Below are 21,746 nucleotides of genomic sequence, written 5' to 3' on the forward strand. Positions count from 1 at the left end.
GATGATTCTTCTATTTTTGAAGTGCGTCGATTGATGCAGAGATTTTAAGTGCTGTTTCAAATTCTAGACTGTGTTAAATTCTGGACAAATGTGCAAATGCATAACTAAACATAGTAATCTTGGTCTTGTGTTTTCAGTCCCTCACACATTCAGCAAATAAAGGAAACGTTGAGCAGCATGAAACACAAGACAAAAATAATCAAAACAGAAAAGAGAAAGAACGACACTTCCAGAGACGTACCATTTTACACAAAGAGATGACTAATTAATGATAAGATTGAACATTTGTAGTGATGAATTGTGAATTAGGTTTAATATTTTTATAAGTAAATTGAATCAGTTCTCCAACTATCCTACACTGTAAAGCGCAAAAAAGCGTGCCTGGACATTGGATTGGTTTAAGGCACACTTATTTATTTATTTATTATCAAGGAAGAATACACCAGGACGAAAAAATACAAAACTCACATTTATTAGCCAAACGCGCTTGATTGGAATAAATTACAATAATATATTGGTTACATCGCCGTTTGTTACTAATAGTTGGTTTTTATTTGCACCAGTATTCCTCTTATTATTTACAAAGCTCACCGTTCTTTATTCTATTTTTTATTATTGTGTTAACTATTCCAATCCATGCCGAATAAACTAACAATGTCATATTCAAATAGTACAATTTTAAAAGCCCCATGATGCATTTTAGGCTGACAAAATGAGACCACTAAAATCTGATATTTCTAGACATCGAAAATGTCTTACTCTACTATCGGGTTACGTGTCGCACTAAAATCAAAAATCTATCAATGTCACGTCTTTGAACGCTAATAGCTGTTATTTATGTATGGTTTCCCGTCGTTTTGCCACTAAACAATTTGGATACATCCGAGATTAAGATTTTTTACCATATTGGTTTTGTAATGCAATAGCACACTGTTCGAAAACACGCAAAAACGAATTGATCGCGAAAACGTGAAAGTTCATACACACATTTCTTTTCTGTAGTGCCACTTTTCATGTGCTGGTCGAACAAGTAGATAGATACTGGATATCATGGCAATGTATCATGTTTTGTCTTCTGGATCGCTCCTAACACTGAGTGGTTGATAAATTTCCCAGAATAATTAGTGCAACACCACCCGATAAAAAAATGTTATGAGTATGGAATATTGTTATCTGGTTGGTTTGCAACCGGTCGGGAAATGTAAACCACTACCGCGTACACAAATTCTTTTATATTTGATTTTCATTTGTTTTTACCAATATCCCAAATAATCCTCTTTCTTTTAAACCAGGACTTCACTGTATTCCTTACTTCAATCAACACATAAAAGACTAATTCGAAACAATATTTTGAAGAATTTTGTTAATCAAAAAAGTGAGCGACAATTATTCGGTTGATGCATATTGCCAATCAGCTCCGGGAAGCTTCGTCCCTTTCTTGATCTAGAGATGGATTGGATTGGACCGTAATCTGTGTATTATGCATTTTCACTTGTTCGTGACCCCAACCTAATTCAGCCTTATTCTGCCTTACAACTGATGGTTTTTCGAATGAACGTGATTTACATGCGCGGCAACGACAGCAAAATCAAACAGTCAATCGAACCAAATTCGTTCGACCAAAATTTGCGCGATTTCAACCTGTTTGGTTTAACATGGTCTTCGAAAGGCAGAGGATTCATATTACCAACTATTACCGTCAGTCTCATCCGTAAATCAACAAGGCGATGAAAAAACAATTCAAGTGTTTGCTGTTTTACCTACTTTGCTTCGCTGAGTCGCTGGGACGATACTAGCGGATAAATGTTTTACCATTCTTTTTTCTGGTTATTTTATCTTACTTCTCGCATAGCCTTTCCTTGTGTCACATATGTCAAACGAACTGGTTACATTTGACAGTTTTGACTGGCTGCATTTATTTAATATGAAGTTTTTTCGTATTCGCCAATCCCGTCCCATATTATCTCTTACGAGTTGTCTGTGCTGAACACGTAAGTAAGAACATTTTAAATGATTGAGAATTTAAGTAAATTTATCTTTTATATATAAGACACACAGTATGGAATTAAAGTCTTCATTTTCTGAACCGCACTGATAAATGGATAAAGCCATATTTGTTTCTTGTTTCATAGGATTCCAATATACATTGGACCAATTTGCGATTATAGGCTGTAAGGGCATTTTCAGTGAGTCAGTTCTAGATCCTTACTTATGACTCATGACAGCCATAATATTTAAAATTGTTATAACACTAAAGCTCACTCTGGGGGAGAGTATGTCAGCGTGTTGTATTTTTTACAAAATTCGTGTCTCGTCATGTCTTCACCGTTACTGGACTCGTAGTTCCTAGTCCATTGAGTGTGAGTGTCTGCAGAATACGGGAAAGTACGCTGTACTGAATATTGTAGGTAATATGAAGTGTAGTGTCCTATTATTAAAATCGTCAGATCTTAAACCTAAACATTTTTTTCGTGAGTACGCTAATAGATATTATTTTTTCACAGCAGAAAATAACGATCAAAACTTTAAAGTCGTTTATTTCGAGAAATATTTCTAGGTTGATATGATGTACTGATTTTTTAATCACTTTATTTTTTCACTCATAATTCACGCATATTTTTTTTTAAACTTGGTACCATATTGGTTCATACAAACACAATAGGATAGGGAAAGATGACGAATATGAAACAAAATGTCATCATATTGCATAACCTTGGGCTATTCCTCATTACCATCATATTGTGATGCAACGAAAGAAACCAATTTTTTGGTCGATATGCGTCTCGCTCTCCCTAATTCTATGTGCTTTTTATCAATGCCACATATCCATTTTGTGCCCTTTTCTTTAGAATGGTATATCTACATTTTAACCATCTTTTTGTTTGTTTATGTTATAATTTTGATTTCAAATCACTGCTTGTGTGCATTATGTCAAAAATATATTAATGAATAAGTACGCTGAGCAGAATAGAATTTTTCAAATCATATGATATTCAAATAACTTTGCACTAAAGACATTCCCAATGACAGGTATATGACATTTGCAACACAACATCAAACTTATATGATAATCATGTTGAACGCCGCATGTTATCGATTTTGTTCCTATCAGATTTCCATATAATATTCAAATTCTTTTCTTAGAACCAGATCTATCAGAGTGTTATAGAGAGGTAAGGTAACTATAGGTAAATCGTGGTGAAGGTAGTTTCCATTGCCACAGTATTGCTAAGTTTTTTATACTCAACCTTGGGTTAAGTATTCCAATTTAAGTTAAATTTACTTAATTTTTAGTATAGCTGACACAACTTGAAAATGTACGGAAGAGCTCGACTATGCCGATGTTTTTGACAAGACTCATAATTGCGATTGAGATGCAGAACTCAAAAGTACTTAAATTTAAATTAGAAGAACATATTCGGATTTTTTATTTTTCTGTGTATAATATTCAGAAAAAGTAAGTTTGGGGCGGCCTACCGAGAGTTGCTGCTTTAAATTTTAACTAAATCATATAAATCGAACCAACTTGCAGCTTTTTGCATGAGATTTTTCGACAATTTTTTAGGAAACTTGTGCTCGTGGTGTCGTCGTCAGGTGAACGTTAGATGGAATTTAACCCTTGACCAACTTTGTTCTACCATAGGTATATAGGGTTCCAAACAAGGTACCAAAACTATTTTTGTTCAAGATATCTTCTGCTGCTCAATTTTCACCTTTCAATTTCTCAATACAATTTCTCTAGAATATTTATAATACTCCAATTGCATGGAAAAGATATTCGAAGAATGTCTAAATTAACAACGAAGTTATATCAAAACATAATTTTTCACAATTAACCAGAATTGTTCTTGGTAACACTAATTCAACGGCATCCAATAAAATCAATTGCAATAACTTCAGTTCTAATGATAAAACTAGCTTTTTTTCGACTATGTTAGTCACATTTTCTTTTTTACATTTTAACGATATTCAATTAGCTAGAGATGACTGGGTAGGGAAAGTTATGGAAATTAGAGCCATAGTACTCAAGTGAGAGCAAGGATGTGAAGTAAACAAATCGGAAAACTATAAGTGGCAGGGTCATTAGAACAGGCGTAATATCGTGCGGGCTTAATCTTTGTCTTCTGTTAATGAGGGTCGAGCTTAGGCAGTATAACTACGAATCACCCGAGTTCACTAACATGTGTCCTGGTAATGATAGATGTGTCCATCTTTCATTCGTTTTCGAGCTCTCCATCGAGACAGAGGTTGTTTTTTCTAGTCCGTAGTGCTGTGTGAGGCGATAAAGAATAGTTTTAATCCGCATTCAAGGTTATTTTGCCAGTTCGGTTCGGTCCTCAGTCTTTTGTTCGCGTGTGAGGATTAAACAATAGCCAGCTGTATAAGCTGGATCGGTTCGTCGTTGGACACCAGTTTAAAGCTAAGTGGTTTTTGTCTTTTGTAACACATTTATTGCTTTCTTCCGTCTGCGCGGGCGCTGACCCCGTGCGTTGACGTTTTCTATGGTTCCCTCTCCGGATGGTCAAATGGAAGTTGAATCGGGTTCAACTTCTAAGGCTCCCCCCCGGCCCAAATGCTATCCAGAACTCTCAACTGGTCCATTTGTGGTCTTCTTTCGGCCCAAGACTAAATCACTGAATCTTCTTCAGATTTCTAGAGACCTGACGGAACGGTTCTCGGCTGTGACCGAAATTTCAAAGGTCCGCTCGGACAAGATAAGGGTGTTGCTAGCCAACTCAAAGCAGGCAAACGATATTGCTTGCTGTGAGCACTTTACGCGGGATTATAACGTGTATATTCCGGCTGTAAGAGTACAATCCGAAGGCGTCGTAACCGATGAGAGTTTGACGTGCGAGGATCTGCTGAAGTACGGGGTTGGCCGATTCAGAGACCGCTTACTTCAGCCAGTTAAAATACTTGAGTGCAAACGTTTGCACTCAGTAATAGTTGCGGGGGATGTTTCAAAAACGTACCCCCAATCAAACTCTTATCGGGTGACCTTCGCTGGTACCGCTTTGCCAAATTTCGTCCTCTTGCACAAGGTTCGTCTGCCTGTGCGTCTGTTTGTGCCGCGGGTCATGAATTGCACAAAGTGTAAACAACTGGGTCACACAGCCACCCATTGTAGCAATAAGGCCCGCTGTGGAAAATGCGGGGAGAATCATCTAGATGATTCGTGCAGTAGGCAAGCCGAAAAGTGTCCTTACTGTGCGGAGAGTCTGCATGATATCTCGGCATGTCCCGCGTACAAACTACGCGGGGATAAACTGAAACGTTCCCTTGCGGGACGATCCAAACATTCTTTCGCAGAAATGTTAAAGAATGCTACGCCACCATCCTCAGCAAACATCTATACTCACTTGCCTCCTGACGAGGGCGAGGCTGGTAACCCACAAGAGGGAACATCTACTAGGGTGCCTAGAATTTATAGGAAGAGGAGGAACACTTCCTCTCGTAAAGTTCCTTGTAAAGGCCAGAAGGTGTCCCTTGAGGGGGCTCCGAAAGTCACATCTATTGGAAGTGTTGCAACCAAACCGAAGCAATTAGCTCCTGGTCTCGGAGGATTAAGCTCAGAGAAGGAGTTCCCAGCACTTCCAGGAACATCAAAAATCCCAAGTGTTCCTTTGTTTCAGTTCGAGAGTAATCACAGCACTGGAATTATAAAACTCTCAGACATAGTGGACTGGATAATAAAAACTTTCAATATTACTGATCCTATTAAAAGTCTTATGTTAGCTTTTCTCCCTACAGTGAGAACATTTTTGAAGCAGTTGACTGCTAAATGGCCCCTCCTCTCAGCGATTGTATCCTTCGATGGCTAACTCATCGAACGAGGTCACGGATTTGATCACTGTTCTACAGTGGAATTGCAGAAGTATCATCCCGAAAATCGATTCCTTCAAAATTTTAATAAATAATTTGAGTTGCGATGCATTTTCATTATGTGAAACTTGGTTAACTTCCGACATAGAACTCAACTTCCACGACTTTAATATTATTCGCCTGGATCGAGACACCCCCTATGGAGGAGTGCTTTTGGGGATCAAAAAGTGCTATTCCTTCTACAGAATTAACCTTCCCTCGATAACAGGTATTGAAGTTGTCGCTTGTCAAGTAACAACCAAAGGCAAAAGCCTTTGCATAGCTTCCATATATATTCCCCCCAACACCGCGGTTGGGCACCGACGGCTACAACACATCTTAGAATCCCTGCCAGCACCGCGACTAGTTTTAGGAGACTTTAACTCTCACGGTACAGCATGGGGTTGCCTCTATGATGATAACCGGTCTTCCTTAATTCAGGATCTTTGCGATAACGTCAATTTGACAATTTTAAACACGGGTGAAATGACACGGATTCCTGCTCCTCCAGCGTCCCTTTGCTCAACATCGCTGCGGTTAAATTGCACGTGGAAGGTAATTCCTGATCCCCACGGCAGCGACCATCTGCCGATTGTAGTCTCAATCAATAACGGTTCAAGGCCATTGAAATCAATCAATATTTCGTATGACCTCACACGAAATATCGATTGGAAGAGCTATGCTGCCGCGATATCCGACAACATCGAATCTACCCAAGAACTTCCTCCGGAGGAAGAGTACAGCTTTTTGGCTGGCTTGATTCTCGACAGCGCGAATCAAGCTCAGACTAGGCCAGTACCCGGCGCGAACATACAAAAACGTTCTCCCAATCCCTGGTGGGATAAAGAGTGCTCAGACGTGTACGCAGAGAAGGCCGCCGCGTTTAAGACCTTCCGGAACGACGGGTTACCCGCCAGTTTTCGACAGTACGCGACGTTAGACAAGCGAATGAAGAGTTTGATGAAAGCCAAAAAACGCGATTATTGGCGCCGGTTCGTCGACGGATTAACGAGAGAAACATCGATGAGCACTCTTTGGGGAACAGCCCGACGTATGCGAAATCGAAACAGTACTAATGAGAGCGTGGAATATTCAAACCGTTGGATATTCGATTTCGCCAAGAAGGTTTGTCCGGATTCCGCCCCGGCACAGAAGATTTACCGCGCCGCGTCTCCTCACGATAGCGCGAACGAAACACCTTTTTCGATGGTGGAGTTCTCACTTGCTCTCTTGTCGTGTAACAATAAAGCTCCGGGGCCAGACAGAATCAAATTCAACTTGTTGAAGAATCTGCCTGACTCTGCCAAGAGACGCTTGTTGAACTTATTTAATAAGTTTCTCGAGGCTAACATTGTCCCACTCGATTGGAGACAAGTGAAGGTCATCGCCATCCAAAAACCAGGAAAACCAGCCTCCGACCACAATTCGTACCGTCCGATCGCAATGCTATCCTGTATCCGGAAGTTGTTCGAGAAAATGATCCTATCCCGCCTCGACAATTGGGTCGAAGCAAATGGCTTACTGTCAGATACACAATTTGGCTTTCGCAAAGGCAAAGGGACGAACGATTGTCTTGCGTTGCTCTCAACTGAAATTCAAATGGCCTATGCTAGCAAAGAGCAGATGGCATCAGTGTTCCTAGATATTAAGGGGGCTTTTGATTCAGTTTCGATCAACATTCTTTCAGAGAAGCTGCACCAGCATGGTCTTTCAGCGACTTTAAACAACTTTTTACTAAACTTGTTGTCGGAAAAGCACATGCATTTTTCGCATGGTGACTTATCGACATCACGATTTAGCTACATGGGCCTTCCCCAGGGCTCATGTCTAAGCCCCCTTTTATACAATTTCTATGTCAACGACATTGATGAATGTCTTGACAATTCCTGCACGTTAAGGCAACTTGCAGACGATGGCGTGGTGTCTGTTACGGGACCCAAAGCTGTCGATCTACAAGGACCATTACAGAATACCCTGGACAATTTGTCTGCTTGGGCTATTAAGCTGGGTATCGAATTCTCCACGGAGAAAACTGAGCTAGTTGTATTTTCAAGGAAGCGTGAACCAGCACAACTACAGCTTCTATTAATGGGTCAAACTATCGCTCAGGTCTTCACAGTAAAATATCTAGGGGTCTGGTTCGACTCGAAAGGTACTTGGGGATGCCATATTCGGTATCTGAAACAGAAATGCCAACAAAGGATCAACTTTCTTCGTACAATAACCGGAACATGGTGGGGTGCCCACCCAGGAGACCTAATTAGGTTGTATCAAACAACGATACTGTCGGTAATGGAATACGGATGCTTCTGCTTTCGCTCCGCCGCGAACATACATTTCATCAAACTCGAAAGAATTCAGTATCGCTGTTTGCGTATCGCCTTAGGGTGCATGCAGTCGACCCATACGATGAGTCTCGAAGTGTTGTCGGGCGTTCTCCCGTTGAAAAATCGATTTTGGGAACTCTCATATCGATTGCTCATTCGATGCGATATCTTGAACCCGGTCGTGATTGAAAATTTCGAAAGGCTTGTTGAGCTCAATTCTCAGACCCGTTTCATGTCCCTGTACTTTGACTACATGGCGCAGAATATTAACCCTTCTTCTTACAATCCCAACCGTGTGCATTTCATAAATACTTCTGAATCTACTGTTTTCTTCGACACATCCATGAAAGACGAGATTAGTGGAATTCCGGACCACATACGCCCACAAGTGGTTCCAAACATTTTTTATAATAAATTCCGAGAAGTCGACTGTTCTAAGATGTTTTATACTGACGGATCAAACCTCGAAGGATCCACTGGCTTCGGTATTTTCAATCAAAAGTTCACCGCCTCCTACAAACTCAGTGACCCTGCTTCAGTTTACGCCGCAGAACTAGCTGCCATTCAGTATACCCTTGGAGTCATTGAAACATTACCCGCAGACCATTACTTCATCGTTTCGGATAGCCTCAGTTCCATTGACGCTATTCGCTCGATGAAACAAGGCAAGCACTCCTCGTATTTTTTGGGGAAAATACGGGAGCTACTGAGTGCTTTATCTGACAACTCTTTCCAGATTACCTTGGTATGGGTCCCTTCTCATTGCTCCATTCCGGGCAATGAGAAGGCAGACTCCTTAGCTAAGGTGGGTGCCTTAGAAGGAGACGTTTACGAAAGACCAATTTGCTTCAGCGAATTTTTCAGTATTACTCATTAGAGAACCCTCGAAAGTTGGCAAACTTCGTGGAGCAGTGGAGAGCTGGGAAGGTGGCTACATTCGATAATCCCTAAGGTATCGACGAAACCTTGGTTCAAGGGGATGGATGTGGGTCGTGACTTCATTCGTGTGATGTCCCGACTCATGGCAAACCATTACACGCTGGATGCACATCTCCGGCGTATTGGGCTCGTGGATAGTGGTATCTGCGCTTGTGGCGACGGCTATCACGACATCGAGCACATTGTCTGGGCGTGCACCGAGTACAGTTCCGCTAGGTCTCGGCTAATGGATACCCTGCGGGCCCGAGGAAGACCAACCAACGTCCCGGTTCGAGATGTGCTGGCAAGCCGCGACGTTCTCTATATGTCCCTTATATACACCTTTGTGAAAACCATCAATATACAAGTCTAACTGCCCCTTGTTATCTCCTTATCATTCTCAGAACGCTCTTCCACCTGTATCAAACCATCTGTATCGAATGAGCCAACAAACACGGAACCTACGGCACGAACATAACACGCTTAACTCGAAATGTAGCCGATCCACATCTGAGCCGTACTACGAAATCGTCTGGAAAAACCCCTGCCATCTTGAGGAGGACCACCCGGCGTCCCAGTACATGATTCCCCTGATGAAGGCCACCCGAGTTTGTAATCCATCCGTTGATCTCACGATGCCTGAAACTGAAATAATTTTCTCTCCCTGCCATCTTTGTCTACCCTCCCTCCCCTGACTCTTATACCCAGAAGTAACACCCCTACCCCCCCCCCCCCCCCCCAATATCATCACGAAGCATTTTGCTCTTCTTGTCTCTTCTAGTTTTAACTATTATATTATATAATCTCGTTGAAATTGCCCAACTCTACTACCCACAAAAATAACTATAATTACGAATCTTTACAAAATTCAATCATGCCCTCTAGTTATGCCTAGTTTTAAGTTAGTCGTAAAAAATTGTCCCCCTTAATTAAACATTATTTGCTCCAATAATCTCACTGATAAAAATGTCAAACCATATTGCCACAAAAACTAAATGACCCCCCTAATCTTACGAAAACAATATTATCCCCTTGTGTAGATATATAAGATAGCTATAAAATCGCATTAGTTTCATTTTAAAAAAAATCAATATGTAATCCCCTAGTTTTAAGCAATTTAAAATGTAAAACAAAACAAAATTGGCACCTTTAAGCTAACGCAACGTGCCTTATCAAATATACGATTTGAATAAAATGTGTCCATCTTTACCGTGACAACCAACAGCTCGACCCTCATTAATAGAAGACAAAGATTAAGCCCGCACGATATTAAGCCTGTTCTAATGACCCTGCCACTTCTAGTTTTCCGATCTGTTTACTTCACATCCTTGCTCTCACTTCAGTACTATGGCTCCAATTTTCATAACTTTCCCTACCCAGTAATCTCTAGCTAATTTGAATGTCGTTAAAATGTAAAAAAGATAATACTAACAATTGTGAGTACTCAAATGAAAGGTGATAGCCCCAGTTATCAAGCTTATTTGTTTTTGGAAACAAATATAAGTTTTTAGTATTAGTGCACAATTGTTATGTGCTATTCGTATGTCTATTTGTGTATGTGTTCGTCTCAGTATTAGTGACAGCTGGGTCAGAGAATGTATGCAGAACTGGCGTATATGATAGAATAGTGGGCAATCATTCCTAGGATTCGTTGGTCACTTTTCACGGTGTTCAAGTCGTGCATTCGATTCGATTGATTAGGGAAGATCGGATTGAATAAATTAAGGGTATGATTAATTTACCGACGAACGTGGAACATCCATTTCCGAGTCGAATTCTCGGTTGTGGAACACGGAGTACTATACAGTTACTAGCTAGTTCAGAGTTCCCGGAACGATTTTGGTGTCATTGTGCTGCTCTTGTGAGCGGAACGTTCGCCGGTCTACCGTTGCTGGATGTGTTCAGAAGTGACCTCAGCGGTCTTCGTACAAGAGACTAGAAAGGCATTTGAGCAGATTGAGCGTGCTGGTGCGTGGTACGGATGGAGACCCCAGCTGTGGCTGCAATATACTTTGCGGCTAGCAAGTTCCAGCAGCAAAACTGACGCTGCCGACGTCCGAATATATTACGACAGGGCCACAACGCAGTGTGATGTATCTGCAATATTACCGATGAGATCCTTCTGATTATATTGTTTCTACTTTCAAATTACTGTCATTTTTTCTATGCTGCTCATGATCGCATAGTTGTTCCGTTTTCTATGAGATTTCCTATCTTTATGGGACTGATTTGCGATCATGGGCAGTATAGTGGCTGGTGATTTATTCCTTCTAAGTTTTTCATTGTTTTTTATTTTCATTATCTGAAGTATATCCATAAGGTTCGTGGATCGCCTGTCTCTAGTCAAAAGATAATATCTACACTTACTTCCTAATTATTCGGAAATATTAAGTTATTGTTAATATTATTATCTGAAACGGCACGATAGTGAGTGAGTAAAGGCGCTGCAACCTAGGCTTATTAGCCAGGGCAAGATGTATTTTGTCCCATCCCAAAGGACCAACGGAGTGACCTTAGCCAAGTCACTCCCAACGATACATTATATTTCCTTTAAACTGAAACGGCCGGTACGGTTGTCCTCGTTTCTTCCTTCCCTTAAATGAATAATTTAATTGCCGTCTAATTTTGAAACAACTTCAAAACCCAACTCTGCACAGTAGGCCTGGCCGTTTTAATATTTGCGACATATGAAAATATGCTTCAAATATTAATATTGACAGGAAAAACACCACAGACTAACTGCAGTGTTTTCCTGGATGCTTTTCAATACTGGTTGTGTAAGGGTTAGAATAGAATAGAATAGAACGTGAAACATCCATTTCCGGTCAGCATAGCATGATATAATGCTATTACAATGCTGTGGGGTTTTTCGTTGTGCAACTCCTCTTGAAGGATATATTCGGTATATTTCATTTCATTCGAACATATGCAATATAGCCTCGACAACAAAAGCTGCGTACATGCCGTGAGGGATGAGGGTACCTTACCTCATCCCTCATGGCATGTACCTCTGTTCGAAACTTACTAAAGTTAATTTTCATTAAACATTATTCATATCGTGTGAGAACGAAATTTCGATAAAGTTATTCATTGCAATGCATTAGAAAGAAGTCAATTGTTGTTCCGAACAGTATTTTTAAATTGTCCTTTTTGTTCATCATACCGAAAAGGAAACGTAAAAATTGTTGCAAAACCACATTGCGGAAAATGACAACCAATTCAAGCTTTCTAATAGCATGACATTTGTGCACTGTTGCTATATAATAGCATTAGTACCGCACAAACGGGCCGTCAATCTCTGCACAGTAATAACACTATATTTCGCCTTTTCTGGCATAATACTGGCATTATATCAGGATATATGGCTTAGTGACTGTTTAAGAGTGTTTCATATGGCTACGTTTCAATGCTTATTGGTTACTTGGGACAATCATTTCACCAACGTCGCTGATTTCACTCGTTACCACATTGAGTGGAACATTGAGGTACACGTCTGTTTTCTCAAAAGCCGTCAACAAAGTGCAGTTCAATAAACATAGCAACCCGTGTTTTTGTTTTGATGAGTTCTATGGTACATCGTAGTAGATATTTTTATTTTTTCATAAGGTGAGTGAACCAGTTATGGCACTAGTTAAGCATAACGAAAGTATTTCTAGATTTCAATCACATCATTGGTTGAATCAACGATATTATTGTTGCGACGATTGCCAGTATTATTGATCTAATGTTGTAAACACGATTGGTCCAGCAATATGATTTTGTTGAAACAACAACGAATATAAAAGAAAATATTTACTATTGATGTTTGTTATAAAAAATATAAAATTGAATAATTTTATTGCTTTATTTTTAAATTCACTATAAATTTTAAAACGTGTCAGCATAATTTGCCAACTGTTTATTTTCAGCATTTTGAGGTTGTTCTGAATGTTTCAAAGGTTTTGTTACTTCCAATGTTATTAATTATTTTAACATTGCATTGACACTTACCACAATCTTCAGTTTGTTGTCACTGGACTGCGAAATTTGTTGAAACCGGAATTCCAAAATTTGTTGAAGCATGTACATATTTTGTTTTTTATTAATAAATAGTAATTTTCATTAACAAATGAAGAATACGATACATAAACACGCGCAAACATTTTCAATACACACTGATTTACTACTAGGCAAAACCAAAATTATCAAAAATTTGGTTGGAATGAACATAATATTGTTAGTTCAATACTAAAATATTGTATATTGAACAATCAAATTTTTTTTTGTAAAATATGTTTATTTGTCGGTTTTGTTATAGTTATATAAAATGTTATCACAAAATAAATTGTTTTGGTGTTAATTAAGAATTTGAAACTCTAATTCCAAATTACTTGCATTCACCCTAACGTCTAGGTTGTTCTGAATGAAGGACATGTAGCAAAACAAAAGTTTGGGGACTTTTGTTCTTGTTGTCGCCGTAAATCGTTCTAATGAAGGTCTTATCAATTCGTTGTTTTGTAAACGCCGTCCGCGGGTCACCACCAGCACTTTTTCTCGTAGTAGTGTGTAAGCCTCTTGTACTCTGTCGCACTCGAAAAATTTGTGCTGTATGGTTTCCACTGGTTCTACACAGTACAGGCAATTCTCACCGTCTGTTCTCCTCATAGTGTGTAGTAGTCGTCTGTGTGGGACTTTTTGGTTTACCCACATGAACAATATACTGCGTTGCTCGGGAAGAAGCGCACGGGAGGATATATTCTTCCATATGCGTCTCCAGTTTGCTCCCGGGTTGGAAATTTCCACTTTGGCTCTGTCGGTGCGCTCAATGAAGAAGCGGGTAATTAGATCGGTGGTTGGGCTTTGGCGAATTTGGATAGGAAGTGTTGGAATGTTTGCTAGGATAGTTTGTAGGCAGGGAAGAGAAATTGCTCGCGGTGGATTAGCTTGGTAAAGGAAGGAAGAGTAATGGGGGAGGGATTCAATCTCTTGTAAGTGGCGGTTTATCAGCAGCGCTTTACATTTTATTGCAGGCAGTTGTAGTTTTAAACCGCCGTGATCTTTGCTGCGTGCTAGTTGCTGCATAGGTACCGTCGCACATGCGCCACGGAAGAGTTAGGACCGCATGGTAGCTGTAAGTTTAGCCACTTGAACTGTTGTCGGTTGTAAGTTTGCTGCCATGTACCACATCTTCGATGAAATAAAGGTATTTAGTAGTGTGACTTTTTGGTGTAGGGTCAGCATGCGCAGCGAGTGCATCCATACTTGGCGATCAAAATTCGTCGTGAGGATGTCCCAGTTTAGCGATGTCATTTCCCTGACCGAGTTGGTAAAAATTATACCCAAGATTTTTATGCACGGTACTAATAGTTGATTTACCGTGAACCCCACATCAATTGCTGTCGTTTTTGATTCGTTCAAGCGGGCGCCTGCGACTCGTTCGAATCGCTTGAACAAAGCCCGCTTTTCGTTCAGCTGGTTTGCGGTACTGACGATGGCGCTGATGTCGTCTGCATATGCAACCATTAGATCCGTTCCACACACCTGTTTTAGGCGTCGTAGAAGCGGTTACAGGCAGATTCCAAAAAGATGGCTGGCCAGAGGATCACCCTGCCGAACTGATCGCTGGATGGGGAAGGGTGCCGACAGGTGTCCATTGATTAGCAGCCTCGATGATGATGCTGCTGCTATGCGGGAAAGTAGCTCTACCAGAGCCGCGTTGAAACCCAGCGATCGCATGGTGTGAAACAAAAAGTTGTGGTTGACTCGGTCAAACGCGTGGTCGAGGTCGAGGTCGAATGAAACCAATTTTCCTCCTCGCTTGTTGGCTTTTAGTTGAGCGATCTTATCTTTCAAGGCCAGGGTGGCTTGAAAAATATTCCTGTTTGGGTTTGAGCGCTTTTGCACGTCGGTCAGCACGCTGTGGGAACGAAGAACGTTTTCAAGACGCTGTTTGAGGATCCGAGAGAGAATTTTATAGTCGTATAGACTTATTGGCCTGTACGCACGAGCGGTGTCGCCTGCCCCTCGTTTTTTCGCCAGTACGGTTACCCCATCGACGAACTGGGCTGGAATGTTTGATCTGATAGCCTCGTTCAATACCAAGTTTAATTCACGGTGGATGACGTCAAAAGTTCGCAGGTAGAATTCTTTCTGCAATCCATCAGGACCTGGCGATTTTCTGGAGGCACTGGTGCGGATGGCGGTTAGTATTTCAACAGTCGTGATTTCATTCATGGTGGCTTCATTTTCGACAACGGTCTCTGGGATGACTCGTTCGCATTGGAAGGGACTGTCGCTTTGTGGTTCTTCCACATCGGCTCGTGCGTATAGGTCAGTACAATATTGAACCATGTGGTTCTGGATGGCAGTTGAATTGTCGATGATTTCGTCTCTCTCATTACGTAGGTGTTCGATGATTGTTCTTCGTTTTTCTCGCTCCCCCAGCTGGTAGGTTGAGATAGGTTCTCCCGCCACACGTGTTTCGTTGATTCTCACGAACATCTCTGAGAAGTGGCGCTGATGTGAAAGCATTTCAGCTTTTAGTCGGTTGATGGTGGGAAGCATTGCACGATTGTATTGGTAGCTGTCGTATGCCTGCCGTAGTAACCCGTAAATACTTTGTTGCTCGCAATTGAAAATGTTGAATGCGATTTTTGATTTCCATCGAAAAAATGACTTTATTTTAGGTTTGGCACACGACAGCCACCAATCCATCCACGATGGAAAGTTACGGCGCTGGCGAGTCCAATATTGCCATTGAATTTGGAACTCGTCGATATTTGCGGTGCTCAAGAGATGGGGACGGAGAGACCAAAACCCGCAACCATGTGCTCGGTCGGGGAGAGGAAGGCATATTCTCACTGTGACTGTTTTGTGGTCTGAGAAACAGCAGACATGGCGGCTGTTGTTCTCAGCTGATTTCTAAGCCCTGCGCTGACGTATATGCGATCGAGTCTGGATGAAGAGTTGTGTGTAATGTAAGTGTATTCGATCTCTCGGGGTCGGAGTTGCTTTTTTTTATTTCGATTATAGAGGTTTTAACCATAAGGTCATTCGCCTCTTCGGGTTAGAAAAATCTCTTGTGAAAAATTTCTAACCCTATGTGCGGGGTCGGGACTCGAACTCAGGTGCGCTGCGTACAAGGCAATCGATTTACCAACTACGCTACGCCCACCCCCTGGATCCACTAGTGCGAACAACTGGTGCTAATGCCACGACTGGCTCACTCACCCCACTTTGGTTTGGTTTTTAAACCCCTGAAGATGATAAGAAAATTTACTTCATTGAGCAAAGTTATAGGACGTGAAATAGGAAACAATAGCGGCCGAACTGAATGTGAATCTGTGAAGCAAACGCTATCGAATCCAAAAAATAAACGATTTATGATTCCAACTAGAAACATCTGGTAACAATCCTCATCTATAGCTTTCTGTATCTACTGATCATACATAATGTACTAAATGGTACTTACTGAAATTAACTACGATTTTTTGTTCTGTTTTGTATTGAAGACTCAGTTCTTTTTTATCATGGAGACGCAGAAAGAAAGCCTGATATTGTTTCCTATCAGTATCACAACACATAAAAAATTTCAATACAAATAAAACAAAACATCGTTTCTATTTCAGGCAAAATGACGGAATTGAGCCGTTCGTCTTCGACCATTACGGATCAGAGTATAACTGCTGGTACGCACGGATTGCTGATCGACTCGTTCGCACAAACCGAACAAAGTACCTCACAGCTGATGGAGGACTCGGCAATCATCAAGACCAGTGCCAGTCGGGACATGATCGACTCGGGAGTGGCTGAACAGCAGAAAAGTACATACAAGGAGCGTAATATTAGCGTGACAGACGATGACGAAGTTACGTACAGTGCAAGCGCTAGTGCCAGTGTCGATGATGGCGAACAGGACCGGCTGCGTTATCAAAGCGTCTGTGAAGAAGAGCAGGACGAGTTGGCCGAAGAAACGCAGTCCGGAAGCATCAATAGTAATACGACGGTAAATTTTTATTTGTGAAAAGTACAATTAGTAATCGCATCCTTCGCACACACAAGCAAACCACATGCACTGTCACACATTTGCATAGGCTGGTACCGCCACTAGAGATAGGGACGCTTATTCTGGAGTAGTATCCTCATAACAGTTTCCATTGGTTTGCTTTTGTAACGCTTAATAATATCACTGTGACACATAGACTTGTTTGGTCATAGCAGTCATGTGAATCATCTTTATGTCATCTTTATCAGTGCGCTTTCATACAGGGAGCATTCATTTTATAGGTAGTGTTTTGGAGATTGTGTTCTAAGCGATTCAATTCATCCTACATTTTAACCGAGCTTTTTGTAATGGCTGCAGGTTGTGACAATGTTACATAATATATTTTTCTATTTTCGATGTGTATATCTTTCCAAGTTTCTTTTGGAAGCCACACAGTAACAAAATATCGAAATTCGCTTTTTGGCTTCATAGTTGTTTTTTTTCTTTTTCTCTTCGTTCTTTTTGGCTCTCGTCTCGCTCGATGCCACCTACGAACAAACAAAAAAATAAATCAAAACGTCAACTAAACTAAATAATTTCGGCAGCTGATGCTGTTGAGAGCTTTTCTCCTACTCAACGATGACGAGTGATAGATGCCGATAATGAGAGAGAGGGAGCAAAGTCGACGGATATGCTGCTTCTTTCGCTTGCGTTTATTTTAAAAATTACCAATCTGGGAAGGTGTATGATAGATAGGGCAGGAGCTGAGAGAAAACATAGTGAGACATGGTTTATTAAGGGAAAGGACTTACACTTTTATGTTATATTTAGACAAAATTAATAAGAAAAGTAACAAAACGTGAAACAAATCAACTGCAAATAAAGTTTTGACTGTTTAGAAAACAAAATTCGTGCTTATATTATTCACCATACAAGTCCTTTTACTTAATGCTGTCCATTTTCCATTCGCTGCATGGCTTTCATTTTCTCTATGTTTGATTGTCGTCCATGTTGCGTTGTTGCGCATCGTGTTGCGTGTCTTGGTTTGTCCCGTCGATCGCATGTTATATTAGTGTTATTGCATTACGAAAAAAGCTTTATGAGAAAACTGTGCTCAAAATTTGATTTCGTTTGAAATTTTTAATTTATAATAATTTAAAATTCACATTAACATGGAATACAATCATCCATGGATGTAGTGGAGAAATCACAATAATTTGGGTAGCAATTATAAATTTTGCCGGAGTTCAAATACAGGAGAGATTAATTGCAGCTACACAGAATTTTGTGCTTTAGTATTTATCAAAAATATGTTTTTTTTTAAATCTCTCAATTGAATGTAATTAGTTCGCTCTATTTGTGCTTGACCGAATTTTAGGAACAGTAGGCCATTTATTTTTGTATTTTTTAGAATAATATTTAAACAATTACAGAAAAAACTCTGAGGGTTTTTGATACCAAAGTACAATAGAAGTAGATGCTAATGAAAGAAAACAACATAACCTTGTTTTATTTTCAAAACTGAACATTGAAAATGCTTGGAAAGATTTTTCTCGTAATAAAATAGCTTCTTTCAGTGTGCTTCGAAAACCAGCTGCCTTTTTGAATAGTTCGGCAGGATGGCAAACGAGACAAATATAGGAAAAGTTATTTGCCGCTCTATTTTCTGTGAGTGTTTTCATCCGCCTAGCCATTTTTTTACGGGGAAGCTCTGAATTGTCTACCTACATACGGGGAACGTGCCATTTAAGCCAATATATTCTGATTCCTACCTTGGTTAGGAGAAGAAGTAGTAATATCGCCATGCGGGACGAGTTGCGCACCGTTGGACTGTGAACAAATATCGTTTTTTGTGTATTCACGAAAGGATTGCAAATCTTGCGCATAGCGTATGTTTACGATAATTGGTTGTTTTACAGCTCTGAAATATTTCACCTCTTTCTAATCATTTCAAACAATGAATTAATTTACCAAACCTTTGTACTTTCTACAACCAATCTGCGAAAATAGGGAAAATGAGCATTAAAATCTATGAGTTTAACAAAAAGGTATATTTTGCTCGTATGAATTTTGAATGTAATAGTTTCTAAAAATGCTGTTTAAAAACAGTAACAGAAATTTCGGCTAGACGGACACCTTAAGGTTAAATTGCAAATACAACTCATGTATAAATGCATTGCTTGCAAACCCGCACATTGGGTTAGAGATTTTTCTAAAGAGATTTCTCTAACCCGGCAAAGAGACGAATGACCCTAAGGTTAAAACCTCTATAATCAAAATAAAAAAAAATCATTTTGCGTCGAGGTTGCATGGAATTTTTGAATTCTTTTTATAGTCCCAAATGTCTGTGCAAATTACGGGAGCGATATGTTGCTCCTCGGATTCGCGTTTAAAGTTTGTATAGAAATGAGTTTGGGAAAATGTACTTTGACTAGTTCATATTTGGTGCAGAGCCGAACAATTTGAAAATCTAGAAAAAAATTAAGTTCAAAGTTAAATTCTATGTTATAACAGCTTAGCGGGTTTAGGAGCTTAAAATTAGCGGGTTTAGGAGATTAAATATCCCAATCTCCCAACATCTACAATATTAAACAAAACACACTTCGACTTATCCAATAAAACTCGCTTTATTTGAATTAATGTGATCAAAAAGCATTCGTGTATTTGAATGATTATAGGGCTTTCTCAGTGCACCCTGAGCGAGGATTGTACCCAGTACCTCCAAACCAACAACTGGCACCACCAGTGGAAAAGCATAGGACTACGAAAATGAGCTTTGTACACAAGATTTGATTTTCCATCCCTAATCGAACATGTTTGTGTTTTCTAATACATTCAAAAACTGTATGCCTCACTAGCCCTCTACATTTCCTTTGTTTAACTGTTGTGTGTCCAAAAAAACACCTTTAACAGGCCAACGTGGGTACCCGGGTACCCACAAGTTGAAATGCTCATAACTATGACTTCCTTTATCCGATTTGGACACTTTTAGATTTTTTGGATTCAGGAACTCGTCCACTTTTTGATTTGTAAAATTGAACCGGATAAATGGATCTGGTGCTTGGTAATCCGGATTTTCCGGGGTAATGTTCCAGTACTAGGGTATGATTTATCAATTTTAATAATGTCCTAGCAATATGAGTATCAAAACTCTTCAAATTGTCTCGGAAGTCTGTTATTTATTGTTACGAGACTCTGTGTCAATTTAAGAAATAGGATTGGAATGCAATGGCCACTCACGGCCCCACGAGAACCTACTCCGGAATGTCCGTTCCGGGGTCAAATCACCAAATGTTTCCGAAACCACGAGATACAGCCTACTGATGCAATTCCAAGAATTTTGATACCCATATTGCTAGTATTCCTTTGAATTTCACAAAGAGTATCCCAGTACTGGAACCTGCTTCCGGAAATCCGGATTCCCGGGAACCGAATGAAGTAACCCGATTCATTTTACCAAGTCTAAAAGTGGATGAGTTCCTGAATCCAAAACACCCAAAAGCATCAAAATCGGTTGGAAATTACCTTTGGTTATTGGCATTTCAGTTTTGTGGGTACCCGGGTACTCACGTCGGCCAGTTACGTAGTAAAAAAATTCAGGAGCCCCTCCTAACTCCCCTCTTCCTATATCAACAATATTATTAACCCAAAAGCTTGACTTAGTGAAGTTCTCAGATGTCACAAAGTTTCAATTTCCAGCTATGGATAAAACATAGGAATTTCATTAATTGAAACCTAAAAAGGTATCCGGGTACCGCGTCGGATTGTTTATTTTTGTTCGCGTATTTTGGATCGTTTTTTTGTGTATATTCAGTGATTTTTCATTTAGAATAGAGTTTGTGCCCTCGCCTAAGCTGCAGTTATTGATCAATTGACTCATAATTTGTGATTCTCGGTCGTGCGGTGACAATTGACAAACATTTTGTTCTCCCAAAGTGTCGTCGGTAGTGATAGAATCCTTGTGGTGAAACCGTGGATGCATATCGGGAAAGCTTATTCACGAAGTAGCTACTGTTGCCTACCTGTAGGCGATTCGCAATGGATTCGATCTGCCTGCAGTGCTCCGAGCCGGTAACCACTTTGAATCAGCTGAAATGCCAAGGATTCTGCGACAGAATCATGCATCTATCGTGTTCAACGCTCACTCGTCCAAAATTGGACATGATTAACGACTCAGCGAATATATTCTGGCTCTGCGACAGCTGTGTGGATTTGATGAAATCCTCCGCAGTGAATGCAGCTTTTACAGCATTGAGCGAAGCGTTCCGTTTGTTGACCGACACACATAAAACAGCGCTTGAAGCATTAAAGGCTGAAATGGAGAAAACCAGAAAATCAGTGGAATCCGCAACGACATTGCCTGCAACTCCCATATCATGGCCCGTTCCAAATAGAGCTGGAGCCAAACGTGCTCGCGAGACCGAGGATAATAAATCTCTTTCTAAATCCGATGTCCCCAGCCTAACGTGTGGCAAGAAAAAGGGTGATGTAGCAAAGGTACCCACAATCACTGTTCAACCCGCTACTAGTAAATGCTGGATTTATTTGTCGCGAATTGCCACCACCGTTTCTGAAGACGAGGTTGGTGCTATGGTTAAGGAGTGCCTTTCAACGGACGATCCGGTCGAAGTGAAGAAGTTAGTGAAAAAAGACGCAAATTTGAGCGGGCTTAATTT

At 40.4% G+C, this 21,746-nt stretch overlaps 1 protein-coding gene across 7 annotated transcripts in view; it reads left to right on the forward strand.

The window, feature by feature from the left end:
- Nucleotides 1-21,746, forward strand: part of LOC131682485 (RB1-inducible coiled-coil protein 1) — an 84,597-nt gene that overhangs the window by 43,685 nt on the left and 19,166 nt on the right. For 5 of the 7 annotated variants that reach the window (XM_058963981.1, XM_058963984.1, XM_058963978.1 and 2 more), the window contains exon 13: nt 16,715-17,091. In XM_058963981.1, coding sequence (XP_058819964.1) covers nt 16,715-17,091 — 377 coding nt within the window. Of the gene's footprint in view, nt 1-137; nt 534-16,714; nt 17,092-17,675; nt 17,979-21,746 lie in introns of those variants that run through there. The other 2 variants (XM_058963983.1, XM_058963985.1) reach the window with 2 other exon arrangements.

Source organism: Topomyia yanbarensis, chromosome 2 (genome assembly GCF_030247195.1).
Source record: "Topomyia yanbarensis strain Yona2022 chromosome 2, ASM3024719v1, whole genome shotgun sequence".
Lineage (NCBI taxonomy): Eukaryota > Metazoa > Arthropoda > Insecta > Diptera > Culicidae > Topomyia > Topomyia yanbarensis.